The 17767-nt window shown below is 37.0% G+C and overlaps 2 protein-coding genes across 3 annotated transcripts in view; one reads left to right on the top strand and one right to left on the bottom strand.

Moving 5' to 3' along the window:
- Positions 1-7856, top strand: part of IMPG1 (interphotoreceptor matrix proteoglycan 1) — a 128274-nt gene extending 120418 nt beyond the window's left edge. Inside the window, 3 exon segments of the mRNA XM_034991000.1 lie at positions 741-936; positions 6262-6334; positions 7652-7856. Of these exon segments, the coding sequence (XP_034846891.1) occupies positions 741-936; positions 6262-6334; positions 7652-7729 (347 nt within the window). The 3' untranslated portion in view covers positions 7730-7856.
- Positions 7857-12482: 4626 nt separating this feature from the next.
- Positions 12483-17767, bottom strand: part of MYO6 (myosin VI) — a 143334-nt gene continuing 138049 nt past the window's right edge. Inside the window, exons 31-33 of one of the 2 annotated variants that reach the window (XM_034991300.1) lie at positions 17428-17454; positions 14857-15075; positions 12483-14308 (exon numbers count right to left, since the gene is read on the bottom strand). In XM_034991300.1, the coding sequence (XP_034847191.1) occupies positions 14109-14308; positions 14857-15075; positions 17428-17454 (446 nt within the window). In that variant the 3' untranslated portion in view covers positions 12483-14108. The remainder of the gene's footprint in view (positions 14309-14856; positions 15076-17427; positions 17455-17767) is intronic. The other variant, XM_034991302.1, reaches the window with a different exon arrangement.

Here is a 17767-nt window from a genome sequence, read left to right as displayed (position 1 = left end):
CAAATGCCATTCACTTTAAATAAATGAAACAATGACCTGAAACAAATAGATCTCTAGCCTCTCAAAAACAGAGACTAGAGATCTATTTGAACTTTAATAGGGGAAAAACGATTAATCCAAAGGAGAGATCTCTTAACATTAAGGCCTAAGGAATCAGCAAGGGACTAAGAGAAAGATACTTTTTAAATGAGGAAATTGTCCTGAGTTCTCAAAACCATCCACATATATGACTGCTTGGCTACTTTATAAGGTATACCTGATCTTAAATATATATTTTCACAACTCATCTCTGCAGAAAATGCTTACCTTAAAAACCTAACACAAACAAAAAAAATCTTAATTCTCTAATGCAGCGGTTACCAAACGTGCTCTCCAGATGCGGCAGCATCACCTGAGACCTCCTTAAAAACACAGATCCTCAGTCACCGTCCCAAGCCCTCTGCTTCAGACACTCTGAGGATGGGGCCGGGAACCTGTGTTTTAACAAGGCCTCTGGCTGATTCTGATGCCCAACCAAGTTTGTGCATAATTATATTCAGAGTAAATATGTTATCACCTGTGTCCATAATCTCAAAGATACAGAAATGTGCATTTCACTTTTCACTCCAGTCTGTTACCATTACTGGACAACCCACTCCAAATGGAGTGATGGCAAATCTCTTTGGTCTCTGGCCTTTGACTTCCACCGGTTCGCTGCTCAGGCATCCACGTAGTCATTAAAACCTGCCCATCTCTTACAGCGGATCAAGCAGATCCCTGCAAATTCCTGGCCTGCGGCGAATTTGCCGAGTGTGTGAGAAATGAGCGGACCGAGGAAGCAGAGTGTCGATGCCGACCAGGGCACGAGAGCCGGGGGCGTGGGCACCACCGGGACCCGGGCCTCTGTGCCCCCGCAGAGGAATGTGAGGTCATCCAGGGAAAGGGAGCTCCGTGCAGGTAGGTCGAGCACAGTCACTTTATAGATCCAGGAATTTGTTATTCGTGCTTTTGAGAAACCTATCGTTAGAATGAATGCATACGTTCCTCTAAACCCACGGGTTCTCGATCTCCAGTGCACATCAAAATCTCCCAGGGGAGGACTTCTTTTAACACATGGCCGGGCCCTGCTACGCTCTTTTTTGATGCAGGAGGTCTGGGTAGGGCCCAGCTAAGTCTGCTGCTGGCGGCCCAAGGACCACACTTTGAGACCACTGCTCCGGCCTTTCAGCAGTATATTTCAGCAAGACCAGCAGGGAAGGAAAAAGAGCGTGTCGGCTTCAAGACCAATACCACGTGGTCTCCTACCTTAACTGGTGTTGAGGGGGGTGTGTGTGTGTGTAATATTTTTTTCCCTATGTAAATATAGCTTTCATCCTGAGAAATTTGGAAAATACAAGAATTATGAGAAAGAAAAATCATGTGATATTCATATTAACCGTTCTTATCTTGTGATGCACATGTTTGTACAGAATGTTTACAGAGAATGTCCTAAAGCAAAATGGAATCAGACTGGCTTCTTCTATACACCGCTTTTTTACATAGAACATTCCCCCATGTCATTAAATATTTTCTGTACCATCATTTTTAATGATTACATAGTAGTCTAGTCTATAGATATGTTTAATCAATCCTTTATTTCCAACAGAAAGGTTAAGAGAAGCTCGTAAGAAGAGGGAAAAGGAGGCGAGATTAATTGGCCTTCTATTCACGAACCAGACTTCAGGGTGTAGGTGGCGCTATGAGCGATCAGGGAACCAGAGGCTCCTAACGCTTCTCCAAGTCTGTGACACCCGGATCAAGTCCACACGTGCACTCTGCCCGTGGAGGGCTTCTTCCTGAGCCTGACTCGCCTTTCCCAGTCAAGAGTCTCCAATCACACACACCTGAACATCTCCTCAGTGGTGATCACCTGAGACCCATATCTTGAGTAGATCATCCTGTGGTTTGTTTTTACTGTCCTCTTACTCATTCTAGTGGCCACAGTCTCTAATTTTCCACTAGGGAGCTCACGGCCATCTGCTTACTCCATCAAAAAGAAGCTAGAGAGATTTAGCCTTTCTTTTCATGAAACATACCCTGTTCTTTCAAAGTATTCACACTTTAAAGACAACGACTTAACCCGATTATGGTTAAGAAGCAATATTCTGGAGTCAAATTGTGATTAAAATTTTGGTTCGGGGCGCCTGGGTGGCTCAGTCGGTTAAGTGTCTCAGGTCATGATCTCGGGGTCCTGGGATTGAGCCCCACTTCGGGCTCCCTGCTCAGCAGGAAGTCTGCTTCTCCCTCTGCCTGCCGCTCCCCCTGCTTGTGCTCTATCAAATAAATAAATAAATTTTTTAAAAAAATTTTTTGGCTTAGCGATTAACTAATCAAGTGACCTTGGACCAATTAACGTCTCAAAATTTCAATTCCCTCATTGGATAATGAGACTAATAAAACCCACCTATTGGGTTACTGCAAGGAGTAAATGAAATTATGTTTATAAAGCACCTTTACAAAGAACATAAAACATAAGAATATCCATTCAAGTGAGTGAGGATTATGATAATGCTGTCAACTTTCTCCAAGTTAATCTCAATTAAAATCCCAACAGGATTTTATATGGAATTTGGCATTCTGGTTCTAAATTTCTCCTGGAAATGAAAATGTACAACAGAAAATCTTGAAGTACAATGATGGAGAGGTTACTCTGAAGGATAGTAATACATAAAATAATATTTAGAACACTAAGACAGACAATAAATACACAGAACAAATATATATAAGCCCCAAATAGACCCTTATATTTAGACTATTTTAACAAGCATTTCAAATCAGTAGGGCAAGTATGGACTGACTGGTCAATAATGCTTAGAATACAACTGGCCTTCCATTTAGAAAATAAAATTAGCTTTTTACTATAGACAAATCAATTCTATATCAAAGACTGAAACCTAAAATCAAAACTTTGAAAGTATGAGGAAAACTATTTTTAAAACCATTTGTATAATCCCGGGCTAAAAAAGCCTTCCATAATTAAGACACCAATTTCATATGACATTAAAAGGAGAATTTCCACAGGGGGGGAAATTCACCATAAATAAAATTAACATATTAACAAGGTGGGAGAAAAATATTTATAACCTATCTTATATTGTAAAGGTTGAACATCCATAATCATTGGAGCTCCTATACATCAATAAAAGACAAGCATGCTAATATTAAAATGGGCAAAGAATACACAAGTACAATTCATAGAAGAAATCCAGATGACCAAGAAAACATAGGCAAAGATGCACTCAGTCTCACTATAATTAGGGAAATCCAAAAACAATAAAGAAGTATCATGTGTTACTCATGAGTTCAGTAAAAAATGTTAATATTATCCAGTGTGAGTAACATCAGGGGAAACTAGTCCTATCAAGCATTGCTGGTGGATGTGTAAATTGGAAAAAAACCTTTTTCCAAGAAATATTTGTTGGTATCAATAAAATTTTAAATTTGATTCAAATACTCTACTTTTAGACAACTATTCCTACAAAAATAGTTGCATTTGTGCACTAAGATATGTTTATAAAAACGTTCCCAGCATCATTGCTTTGAATCGTGGAACAACTGTACAGAGCATCTGTGGAGAAATAGTTGAGTCACATGCAGTGTGGTGTCTTAGTCATGACGGAACACAACAGTTAAAAGCAATAATATAGTCTACCGGAGCTGCCATAGAAATAGGACATTTTATTAAATGAGAAAAGTAAGTTGCAGAATAATAGATCCTGTCTGGGTAATAATTTAATAATAAAACTATGTATACTTAGAAGTATATTAGTTTCAACTATATGTGCATTACCATTTTATCAGTAACAAATCATCAAATATTGGCAATTTTGTATGGTTCACTCAAATATGTAAGGAAAAGCATAGCAAATATGTGCAATGACAGACACACTCAGCTACTATCCCGGTTAACTATGGAAAGGAGTGGAATTGCTCAATGTTAAATGTTAAACCCTGATCTCAGCATGAGGACAAACCCCACGGCCCCCACAAGCCGCCTCAGAACCGAAGCGCAGGGGTGCTGAGGGTCCCCCCTGGATCCCTGACCCCACTCCTGTTCCTCCCAGATGCCATCATGTACGTGACTCTGACAGTTTACTTATGTGAGGACCAGGTGACCGTTTAAGACCTTATCAACCATAGCTGAAGACGGTGATTAAGACCGGAGGCTTTAGAGTGAGACCTGAGTTAAAGCTCTATCCCAACCTGTTGTGACCTGAAGCAACTTTGAGCCCCACATTTCTCGTCCATATAATGGGGATGACAGGAGTACATTCATGGGTTTAGGTGAGAAGTAAAGCAGATGCTCTTCAGGGTAAACCGCTCTGCTGCAGGCATTATTGGAGCCATTTGGTAATTATCAACCAAGGGCAGCCCCATAAGGAGAAACCTGAGTCCCTTCCTGGCATTTAAACCTAAACTCAGAAGCAAATTAGCCGATGACACTAAAGTATGTTAACACTGAAAGCAGCACTCTCTAAAGCATTGTAAACTCGGCTGCATTTTTTGTTAGTCTACCCAAAAGTGAAGGAAAGAGATAGGAAAATTATATTGAGGGCAGGTGCCTTACTGAGATGAGTCCATGGATACACAACGAACATTTTCAGTTTGTTTTCTTTGTCATTCTACTGCCATCATTCTATTTTCACCTTTGTTTTTCCTTCTTTTCCTCAATTCAATACTTACGAATATACTCCATTTTTCATTTTCTTAAATTTTAATTGTCCTATATACATACTCAGTTATATTAGGAACTTGGCAAAAATTCTCCCAAGAATAAACAAAATTTTCATTTTCAAAGGTCCCTTTTTTAGCTTGATGAGTTTGACTTTTATTAATTATAATTATCATTATACATACGCAGAAAATGCAAATCTAGATCTAATAGAGTAAATTATTTGACTTTTCCTCCTCAGATCTAAAAATCTTCACTTTGTCCTTTAATTTAATAGGCCTAATGTGTTCTCTGTGATGTTTTTAATGATAATGAAAATTATTTCCAAATATAGGAGCCAGATTAAGGAAATGATCATGCAAAGTGACATCTATGAGGATATTTTAATAAGGAAGTACTTGTCTTAACTACAGTAAGATCCCAGATTTACTCACTTGCTACACCTCAGACAAGGGAGGGATCCATTTTTTATTGCTAGTAGCTGTCCCTAACTCCCTTATGAGCACTTTCTCCACGGATGGGGAAGGGGTGGCAGGGAAGGAACCAAGACAGGGAGGGGTTAGAGTTTAATATAGTCCAATCCGATTTTAAAAACTTCATCTGATTAATAGTTGGAGCAATCAATTTAGGCAACTCAGTTCCCTTGGAGTATATAATCAGGCTCAAAAATCCTTTCCCTTTCCTTCCCTTCTCTAAGGTGGTGCCTAAATGTTTGGGGAGTGTGGGCGGAGGCCTCTTCTTGCCTCACCAGGCCCTTTGGAAAGTTTCTATCCTCTTATTTCCCTCACCTGTGATCTCTTAGTTCTGACCCCAGACACCTACCCATCCCTTAGTACTCTGAGCCTCCAAGTCACCCAGCCAGGGTAAGTAGGAACCAGAAATGCTGCCTTAGCTGGTGATGGAAGGAACAAGGAACTTGTCCTCCAACTACACCTCCCAGATAGGCTCTTCTTCCTAGAGTGATACCCTCTCTCCACCTTTCCCTGAAATTATAATGGACAGAATGTTGGGAGAAAGAAAACCATTTACTGATAAGGGAACATATGTCAGAAAGTATTCCCCAAATATTATATCCATCTTATAATGTAAAGAGGGAAAAGGCAAGATGCAAAATGTGTATACACTATCATCAGAAATTATATAATATGTATATTAAAAAGTCTGGAATTATATACATCAAATTTTAAAGTAACTTTTATTTTTAAACTGTGTGAACAAATGTCATTGCACCGTTGTTTTTCAGCAACCACGACTCAGAACCTGACTTTAAAAATAACGCAAAAAATAATAACTACACTTTTTGCAAGATGAAGTTATCACTCATCTTTCCCATGAGCTTTGTTCAATCCTTCTGACACCACTGCCTAAGAAACAGTACGCCAACTGGAAGGCAAAACTCAGGGGCGGATGCAGAGAGCATAGTTCTTCTAGCTCTAGTGGAAAGCATCTGCAAAAACAGGCTATCCGTTTTCATTGTCATATTAATTTTAAAGCTAAAATAGAAAGCTGTAGTTGCTATTAATGTTGATAAGCCCAGGAAATAGGATACCATGTTTTTGCTTTCTTTGTAGATCGCCGGGTCACTCTAAAAATCAAGCATTCAAAACTAGTGTTAAGAAGTTGCAACATCAGCAAAATAACAAGGTAAAATAATACTTTTATATGTTGGTTTTGATTACTGAATTTTAAAGAAAATTTAAAACATTTCTAGGTCTGACTCTTGTTTTAAATAGAGATAAGTGAGAGCACTTTTCCTTTATTTGCCAAGCTTTTTAATTTAGTATTTTAAGATGGGGGCACTCAATGAATTTCTTGGTGTGAGGAAGACAGAGACAGAAGGCTGGCATTAACTGAAACATATAGATAAAACAATAAAAAACAGAAATGATCCAAGTAGTTTTATTCACTTTTTCTTATAAAAATATACATGCAATTTATCAAATGCATTGCAACAGGTTGCAATTTTCATAAAAATTTATACTCCTGGAACTGAATAATTTTATGCATGTTCTTATAAAATATCTTCAGTGATTTCAAATAATGAGCAAAAGCAAAGATATATAGAGAAACAGAGGAAACATAATTTGTGAACAATGAGTAACTTCAAAAAGTTCGTCCTCAGATGAATGTTCCTTTCAGTGTCCTAGATATCCCTTTCAAATTATTCATCCAACTTATTTTACTAAAATAATTGTCTTACAAAGGGAAATAACTTATCTATATCCAGTTTAGATAAAGAGATTTTTTAAAAATAACTTTTGAGAAAATACCTTGGACAACTTTTAGTATAAAATAAAAAATTTCAAAAAAATTAGACCATCTTTGATGGTAAAAGTGAGTGATAATCAGCCAGTGCCCACCCTACCTGTAATCTTATAGAGTCGGGTGGAAACAAACACCTCGAAGCTTGCACTTGAAACAAGTTACTACCATCAATAGACAGTCAAGGATACCTCAGTATCCAAGCACACCAAAGGCTAACCATAATTTCCTGTCTCCGGGTGCACACTGGGAAGAACGTGTGCCATTCTGATTTCCTGAAACAAAGCAAATCAGAAAGAAAAAGTTCAGACTTGAACCACAAAATGACAACAAAACACCAGATCTGATATTAATAAAAATGTCTGGGATGCAGCAAACACCAAGTAAATCCTAAAGTCCCAGGTAGAATTAAGGACCACATTTCATCTGAAGCAGGAGAACGGAATAATCATTTGTTTGCCCTCTCTGCTTTAAGAGATTGTTCAGCCTGAGAATCTAAATGGGTCTAAGAAGAGATGGAATACATTCCGACTATGTTATAAAGTTAGGGATATTTTGGAGGGCATCTCCAACCTTTCAAAGAAGATACCTAAAAGGCAAGCATATTCTTTCAAACACCAGCAGAAGTGACACTGGAATGCAATATGGATTTGACCTCAAGTGGCATTTCTTAAGTTCTTAAAACTATTTCTCTTCCAGATAATCAGGAAAAGAGATCCTGAATTACTGACTGGAGGATATGAAGAATTTAACTATCAAGATTGGGAAGGAAATTAAAAACTAAAAATGTACAGATTATAACTTAATCTGTCTCAAGAGAAATGGTCTGTTTTCTCAAGGAAAATTGTATCCACTCTGTTAAAATTCTGAAAACATGTGCAGGCATATTCACTGGTCATCGGAATCCAGGCATATAGTGTCAACATTGAGAACCAAAACACACAATGTTTCAAATAGAGAAGCATCATGTACTTGATGACTGGTACATTCTGCAGAAAAAGATGCTTATTATCAAAACCCAAAATTAAAATGTATTTCAGCTACTCCTGACTGATAGTCAAAGCAATAGCAAGACAGGTCTGCTTCCAGCTACCCTTAAAATACTGCTGATAGATCATATACAAGTGCAACTTACTCATTGTTTAGGGGAGGTTGAACAATGTATCATGAAGCAAGCTCTTCATGTGTTACAATGTTCATAAAAGATGACTGTTATGCAAGGAGATGCAGGTCTCTCTGAATCATGGACGTATCCAGTATGTAAACACTGGTGGGGGTATATTTGTTCCACACTTCAATGTCTGTCACACACACACACACACACACACACACACACACACACTAAGACCTTCAGTCTTAAGCACACTAATTTTAGAAGAAATTAGTGCTTACACAGTAGATCGTATTGTTGCCAATAATTTCTAAATTGTTCCTTTAAAAGAAAAAGGAAGTGGGTTCACATATACATACCATGAGAAATCTCTTCTTGTGACCGCATAAAGCTATGTTAAAGGGGGAGAAAATGATGTTATGCTTTGTCACATAACCAATGCCTGTTTTCCAGCACAGATGAACTATGTCTGCCTTTAATTTAGTAACTCCATTGAATCCTGCTGGGCACTAACTTCCCTGTGTGCACGGATAGATTGGCATCAAGGTAATCCATTTTAGTCAGGTTTTAATGTGGTACCTCACTATTAATATATTTGCTGCAAAACCTTAACTGCAATAAAATTAAGCACAATATTCATAGATTTATAATAAAATGGATCTGTTTTACCAGCTATTCCCTGGATTTGCTTTATGGATTATGATAAATGATTTTAAGCATGATTTTCATGCTACCAAAAGGTAATAAAATATTCAACATTGACAGCAACATTTTAGCAGTAAAACTTCAAGAATAAAAACAAATGTTTCCTAATAATAGACACAATCTTCCCCCCACACACACACCTGGTTACAAATCCTTGAAAATTCACTCCTGTTGGCCTCAGAAATGCATAGCATTCATCCCTACTCCCACCCCAATCCTCCCCTAAAGTGAGGAGCTGTGATATGGGATAAGGACGTCAAACTGCGATACGTTGATCGAGTGCCACAAAGCAAAGAACCGTGGCAGATGTACCCACTCACTTCCATATCCCTGGAACCCAGAGCAAAACATGCTTGTTAGTAGCGGGACAGGCCGACCAAAAGCACATGAAAACAATTCCATCAAGAGAGACAATGAGGGGCGCCTGGGTGGCTCAGTCGGTTAAGCGCCTGCCTTTGTCTCAGGTCATGATCTCAAGCTCCTGGGATCGAGCCCTGGAACAGGCTCCATGCTCAGCAGGGAGTCTGCTTGTCCCTCTCCCCTCCTCAACCCCACTCCTACTCTCTCTCTCAAATAAATAATTCAAAAAATTTAAAAAATAAAAAAGAAATGAAAATCTGACAATGATCACCTCCTCATGACGTGCCCTCCACCCTCCACATTTCAGTTGTGCTCTAACGAGAGCAGGGAATGTTGTTTTTGATGGGGAAGGAGAAATAGGTAAACACTCCATCCTCTGTTAGAAAGGTGCCCCACTGAAGCAAGGGCCTCTCACTCATTGGATCACCCACATTTTGGATTGGTCTTTTCCAACCAGCTAGAGAAGAGCTGTTGACCCACCTGGATCATGGTAGGTTCCAGATGAGGGGCATGAAGTAGCCTATAGAAACTATGTATATTCAAAGTCTCAGCAAGAAGGCCTCTTCTTTGGATCCCCAGTTTTTACATCCTGTGTCATCTTGTGAACAGACTGGTAAGGGCGCCTGGGGAAAGGTACCCAGAGTTTGGGTTTTCTCTGATCCAGTCAGTGTGAGTAGTCACAGGTCACACACGGTCCTGCTTGTTCCCTGGATGGAAAACCCATAAGAGTTTGGGGCCAAAACAAGGGTGTTCCAGTCACCTGAGTTCCCTTGCCTTTTCCCCCAGTCACCCAGCACAGGGTTTCCAGCTCTGGTGACTGGATGAAGCTCTGGACCCCAGACTTCTCCAACTTATTCCATCTGAGACATGGGGCAACAAGTGCAACGTTTACAACTGTTTTATTTATAACACCCTGTAACTGTATTAAAAGCACAAGATGCAAGAGGAAGTTCTACATAGACAGCATTTATTATTTCTATTTCCAGTACATCATTTTAGGAAAGAATCAGATACACATTTTTTTAAGGAAATGAGGAAAAATTAAGTAGCAGTTGCAGTTAGATGGGTTTTCAAAAGTGAAAAGAAAATGGCCAATTAATAAGCCTATCTGAGGTCTGAGATTGAGATGATACATAGATACAAATCAGTATTCAAGATTCTCTTTTTAATTGCACATTTTTTTCCTGATTATCTTTTTAAAAATTTCTTGAAAAGTATGACGACTAAACTTACTTCATGTATTAGGTGAGTGATGGGGAAGGAAGAATACATTGACTTGAACTGAACTGAATTGTATTCAATGACCTGGTCCTAACATGGGTAGACTCTACTTCCCAAAGTCTCTCCAACTTGATCCCTCTGTGAGGCTTCTGCACAGAACGTCTCCTTCTTGCTGGCCTTCTCCAGCGTGGCAGTGCCATTTCTACATGCTGAGAACTGGTACACCAGGTCTATCCCGATCCAAGTGTTAAAAACCATAGGTTCTGCTCCTATAGTACATACAATTCATTATAAAACTCAGCTAAGGTCTTGGAGTGCTTTGTCACCTAAAAAGTACCAGTGTTTTTCAACCTGGGGATGTAGAGTCTTCAGAGGCAGACCCATTTCTTTCTCTTCCACCACTACTTTTCTCTTTATTTTTACAGTTGATCCCCTCAACTTGTCCTTATTCTCATTTTTAGAGATCTTCTATCCTCCCCTCCCTTGTTAGTTTACTTTTATTTCTTCTCAGAGAAATAAAAACTCTCAATACTTGTTATTTCTGGTAATCATACAGAAAACATGTCACACCTTCTGAAGATGTGGAATGATGAAGGAGCAACTCTTTGTAAATCGACAGGGGACTACTCAAAATTTCCTTGTTTTGATTCTTTTTGTTCCACATGATTGAAGCAAAAGCATTTATACCTCTTTCATGGTCTAGAACTAAATTATTTGACCCCTCTCAATCTTTTACCTCCTCTGTAAAAGGAGGTAGATCTACCACTAACATTGTATTAATTGACTGACTGATTCATTCAATAAATATTTATTCTACTTATCCAAGTACTCTTAAGGTACTTCACGTAAAGAAACCAAAGATCTTCATATCTGGATCCCCTGAGAACCATAGTAATAACCTGTGAATGAAAATTTAAAGAAAAAAATTTTTAAATCCAATTTAAAAAGCCCTACAATTAATCCTCATCATTATTCTTGCCTGCGAATTTCTATTCTCTAGCTAAGCTTCCACAATTACCACCTATTTTCTACATAAGACTGTATTTTCTTACAGAAGTGTTCACTGTGTTACAGGAAAGAATGACCTATAAAAAGTCATTATAGGAAGCAGAATGTGAGTTACAATAAAATGTCTCTTGTGTGGGTTTGTACTCCTACATGCATTACTGTATTTTTTCCTCACATAATCCTTTGAGACAGTGCCATCTACTCAACTTTACAACTAAGAAAATCCATTCTTCTCTTGACATATGTGTATTAGAGAAATTTTCTTTCTCTCAGTGAATACCCACAGCTCATAATATATATCTCAAATATGTTAGTGGCATTAGGAATTACATTATAAGTAAATTGAATGTGAAAACATTTTTCCTTCTCATTTTTAATATTTTATGTATGTCTACTTTTGCAAAGTACACACTAAGGAAAGACCATGTATTGAGTAAGACAAGCATTAAGAGATTAGTCCTTAATATACAGTATGCTGGTTTAAATTTCAAATTTTAAATCTCAATTAAAATGACATTAAAATAGGAATTTACTTTTGATTCCTGCAATTTTCACATAACATTTATGGGTTTGACTGTGAATACTGTAAAGCAGCTGCATCAACATCTTTCAGAATACCATTTCTGCTATTTCCCTTAAAGACTGATAGGGTCCTAAATTTTTCCAGCAAAGGGGCCTGTGTGTGTATGTGCATCTGTACAGTATGTAGGTTATCGTGAGTCTATCTGAACTAGGGCAATTCTCCTGGTAGCCAAAATTAACTCAGGAGACTACTTTAAATAGATGAGGTCTAGGACAGCTGTGTGACATAATTAGCAACAAAATGGCTTAAAACTATAATTTTATTATCTACTAAAGACTTGCAATGATGCTTTGCTGCGATAAATGTCTTACAAATTCTTCAAAACATTTAAGTTCTCTCGTTACAATAATTTTAACCTGTTTGATGAGTTTTCCACCTACTGCCTATATGTATCTAGGAGATATATAAAACCTGAAAACAGCACTGAAGAGACAACTCACTAAAAATCAATTTGGTTATTAAATTTTCAAGGACGTTACTTGCTACTAGTTAAGCTTATCATTCACTATTCTATACAAATAAAAACACCAATTAAAGGCGAGTGATGAGAAGAGAGAATAGGTCATTTATTTGCAGTAACCAGACCTTCTGTCACCAATCACAGGGATCAAATGACCCAAGGGTGGGTGAATCTCTGCAGTAATACAGCCTTCAAAAGATAATCATATTCACATTCTCAATAGCACAGACAGGACCATTTAATTTCTTTAACAGGAGACAATCATTTGCACAGTATCATAATAAATAAATATTTCTGTACTAAGACACATATTATGAGAGAAGCAATTCTGAAAACACTGTCTGTGGCTCAAAAAGCACTAATCTAATCAGCTGGGAAATATTTTCCTAACTGAGGTACTCTTTCTAGGAAAAAAAATCATTGGAAATCCATTTCAAAGGTTAAGGTCTTTAAAAATCAGGGAGAAAAAGTGCAAAGAATAATTTTATTTTTCTAATTTTATTCTAAAATACAAACAAGACTCATTAGGATTATGTCAACATGACTCCTTGATGTAGCTTTGTCTCTAAATTCCTAACATGAAGTCATAAATATTAGGCTTGAAACTGCTGACATTTGATCAAAACTAACACCACACAAAGAAAAAAAATTACCAGTTACATGAAATAAGCAATTACTTACTAAGTATTGGACTTTTGAATCACAAAGCTTATAAAACAGCTCTACAATTACCAAAATCTCAAAGCCAAAAAAGACACTAGGAATTTTTTAAAAACAAAGATGTTTTGCAGCAGAACACTAGTTTAAATCATATGAAACAACTTGGACAAGATTCTGATACAAAAATCACTATTGAGATGAAACTGAAAGAATATCTGCATTCAGTCCAGTTAAGTCACAGTGTCACCGAAAACCTATTTCCTTTTCTAAATGAAACAAGTTATCTCAAAACTTTTAAGCATTTAAATGGTCTGAATTTCCTTTATTTGTCCATGGAATAGAAGAAAATATTTTTCTATAGCTATACAATGTGATAGAAAAGAAAAATAAATCTGTGCATGATACTGTGAGTACCTTATCACAGAGTACATCAAATACATTCAGGCTCTTTCTGGAATTCTAGAAGTTCGGGTGAATTGCTTTACTCAAATTAAGACACACCACAAAGGAGGGGGGAAAAATAACAATGTCCACCTTCAATGCAAATTTCCATGAATTTCTGAAAAAGTAGATTTAAAAGTACACAGCTTTTCAGATCAAAACATCAGTGCCTTGATTATTTTAAGTGCCTTAACTTCTGTAAGAAACCTTAAGCTAAGGTTTCATTATTCCAGCTATATGGTTCTGTGCCATCCTTGCAAAAGCAAGTATTTTGAGTTTTTAAAAAATTTCTTTTCCTAGAGAACAATTATGATGGACTTCAAGGTAGTCTATTGACAAAGAATGAGAAATGTCAGAATCTGTCCAAGTGTTCACAAGTATTAGAATGAGGAGAAGTTTAAGAGTTACAGCTGGATAGGGAAAATAATGTTTAAGTCCCCAATTCACTACCATCATTGACCTGAAATTAACAAAAAGCCATGATTACTAAAATCTGTTCACTTTGTATAAGTAGTTCTAACATGATCATGGAGTGGTTGGATCTCTGGGGCACACACCCTACCTAGAACCACGGCCCGGGTTCCCAGTGCAGGTAAGGCTGCCACATCTACTTTAACAGATTCTGCAGCATGGCCGTTGCATACGTGGGCCTCGCCTGCCTGCTCTCGATTGCACTCTGGAGGTACTGGATGCCTCCACAGCGTTCCCAAATTTCTTCAAACTGTCTTGGCAAAATCTCAGCACCACGCTTTCGAGTCAGGCCTGTCTCTTCCAGATTCAGCTCACACATCTCCATGTCATCCTTACCTGCACAGGGGAGACATCAGAGAATTAGCCATCAATCTCTTCAGAAGCACATATTATAAACTTTATTCCTGAAATAGTTACAGTTATCAATTCTCATAGGTTCAAGAACTTTTAAAACTTTCTTTTCTTCCTTTATGACAGAAATCTGCTTAATAAATTCACCAGAAACAAGTTAAATTTGTCCTTCACCAAGGACCCTTTCAGAAAGTATTAACACTATGTAGTTGATCAGACAAGTTAATCAGCCTTAATAAAAATGCTATATTTCTTTAAACAATTATAAATCAACTGATATAATTAAACACCAATGAAAAGGTTCTTAGGACACAGACAAGCTTCTATGTGCTCTACAAGGACATAATTAATGCAAGCGATTTCACATCACAAATAAATTAATCCTCAATTAACTGGAAATGCGATCCAACTGAACTCCATTCCTCCATCCTGAAATTTAATGAATTATTACATTATATATTAGACTGTTTCACTCAGAGGGTTTATAATCCTGTTTTGCTTTATAAGGTTTTTTTCAAGTGAATCATACACACCAGCCACAAGAAGGATGGGTGGCTTGTCAGGATGGAGTTCCATTTGCCGGGCAATCCACGGTCCATCGAAATGGGCATACCACCAGCCTTTTTTCTTATTCTGCGGGTCTTTGTACTGGTCAGCAGGGCGGATGAATGGGATGCGGAAGAAGCGTTGCTGTCGGTTCATTTCGATCTCCTGCTGCCTGGCAGGAAGCTGAGACGCTGGGTTCTGCTGAGCTATTACAAAGAACAAGGAAAGTTACACCAGCAGCCCAGGGTATAATGAAAACAGCCTTTAATCCTAAAATGCACCACACATTTTTTTAAAAAGAAGAGGATTCCTAATAGTAACTTTAAAACAAAATGTAAGTATTAATTACTTATAAATGAATAAAACTTAGAGTGTGATTTTAGAATTTTCTTTCCCCAAAGATGTTCCTTAACATTGCAACACACACACACTCCGCAACACCAGCTATAAAACAAACAAGCCCAAGCAGATTCCCACAAATGACTGTATCAGTAACCTAAAACTCACATGGCAGGAGAGCAAATTAGTATTATTTGCTAGGATTTATATTTTATCTCCAAAGAGTTCAAAATCAAAGACCACAGGATAACTTTTATGGGACTATTTATGATAAAACAAATGAACAGTAATTTCACAAATGTGAAGAATGTGAAGAATTATAGATATCTGTCAATTTAATCACTATTTCTTCAGAAAAATGGAAGACAAAAGTTTGCTCTTTTGCCAACTGATTTTGGGATTTAAAATGTCCGGGAGAGATATTTTACTAGTAATATTTAGACAACTTCATGACAACAACAAAAAACTGTAACCAGTAAAAGCATGAACTTCCCCTCAGAGATATTTGCTTATTCTGAAATCAAATTTCTCCTGGAATAAAATCCACTGAAGTAAGTGCAAAGTGTATAATATTTGGTTCTCTTTGTTACAGAAAAGAAAAACCCTTGCTTTTCTGCTAGTACTGGACACTGCACTCATATCAATTTTTCCCCCTTGCTCAATTTTCATTACCAAACAGGTTTTTATTTTATCTGCAAATATAAACATTTCTCTGGGGCAATAACTTTACAGCTTCGGCAGCATAATTTTGGGAAGTCTGTTTAATGTGCTTTTTACTCACAACTTTAAAAGTAGACCAACCATTCACTGCAGCTCAATTAAGTATCTCACTGAAGCTCAAGTATGTCAATGAAAAATTACAGAATATGTGTAAGTCAAGAACAGCCACATGGTTTTTATAAGAATTTCCAAATACTGAAAGGATGAAAATACTCTTATTCTCAACTTTTTTACACCAATAGTAGAAGCCTTATAGCAGCTGAATTTATTTCTGTGCAAACCAGAGAAAGCAAAGCAGTTAGCAAAGCGGTATATGCCTACAAAAGCATGGAACAGAGGCCCAGTTTTGTTAGTGACTTTAAAAAGCCGCATCACCTTCAGCATGTTAACACAGAAGAGCTTATTTATTCTTTTGTGCCTGTAGTCCCTCCAAACTACTTACAGCTTAGTGTTTCCATTTCAAGTTTTAAAAATTACCTACTTTGCAGAAAATATACTAACCTCAATTTAAGGAACTTTTTTAAAAGGATAAGAAAAAAAAAAAACCTTCCCTCCATCCTAAGCAGTAGCTTAGAATACCCAGTTGATAGGGAACTTACTATGATACTGATGACCACTTGTTAAATTAACCTGCTTTTTTCTTTTAAAGTAACAGTCTCCTGTTAACCTTAATATATTGGGTAAAATTAAGAAACTCAAGGGAGAGTTTTTGATAGCCTTTTTTTTTTTTTTTTTTTTTACTAATGTGAGAACTGAAATCATATTAAGGACGCCTTAATTTCCACAAATACTGATCTGGAAAAGTACAAAGATACAGATGTTGAAAGTCTGAAACTAATAAATGACTCTTTCACATTCCGTTGTGTCATCTTTAACAAGTTTTAAATATGGCCCTATAAATTACTAGAAGCAGTTAAAAAAAATCAGGTCCAACAAGTTGGCAAACAAATACGGTATTATATCCAAATCATTATTGCTCAACTGACTGCAAAGAAAATTTACTGCATACTAAGATGACTCAAATTATCAAAAAATGTGCATCTATACAAGTAACAGAATAATCTATTAGGAGGCATCCTATTAAACCTGTGTACATTATCACGCAAAACTCAGATCTCTTTGGACAGGAATGTTTATACTGTAACAGTGTTTGAAACCAGCACCTGAAGTTAGTCTTTATTCTAAAAGATCAGCTGCTTATTGAGTTTTGCTACAATGAGAATTGTGTATATTCACAGCGTAAAGTGCCAGTTATTTTTTAAAAAGGGAAGTAATTTCATAAAACAACATATTAATTTTGTTCTGCAAATATATTTTGGAGTGATCCAAATGAAAGCATCATCTCAAATTAAATATCTTAGCACAGACAAACCAACATTAATGTACTCCAACTCCACTTAAAAATTGTAGCAAAACAGTGTTTAATAGAAGTTAGTACTTTATAAAGTATTTTTAACCCATCTTCCAGTTAGCTCATAAGTTACCACCCATTGACTTACGTGAATTGTTCAAAAATGGTGCAAAATCTGTGAATAAATATTTTATGTTGAAGAAAAGATAAAAATGGCAAAACTTATGTTAAATGAGCATTCTTGTAATTTATAAAGCCTTCTTAATCAATCGAGGTGATGACTAACAAGTAAACCTCCTGTCCACAGCCAAATACTCTCAGAATTACCTAGAAGTAGATGCTTTCTGATTTTAAAAAGTTAAAAAGAAAAAAGCTATTTTGATTAAGCTTTAGGAAACTGTTTGATGGACATATAAAGAGAACCTAAATTTAAAAATTACATATCAGGGTGCCCAGGTGGCTCAGTCGGTAAGCGACTGCCTTCGGCT

This window comes from Mirounga leonina, unplaced genomic scaffold, assembly GCF_011800145.1.
Source record: "Mirounga leonina isolate KUSES-001 unplaced genomic scaffold, KU_Mleo_1.0 Mir_53, whole genome shotgun sequence".
In the NCBI taxonomy this organism is placed as follows: domain Eukaryota; kingdom Metazoa; phylum Chordata; class Mammalia; order Carnivora; family Phocidae; genus Mirounga; species Mirounga leonina.
Note: the sequence above shows the minus strand (reverse complement) of the source record. Positions and strands in the feature narration are given on the sequence as shown.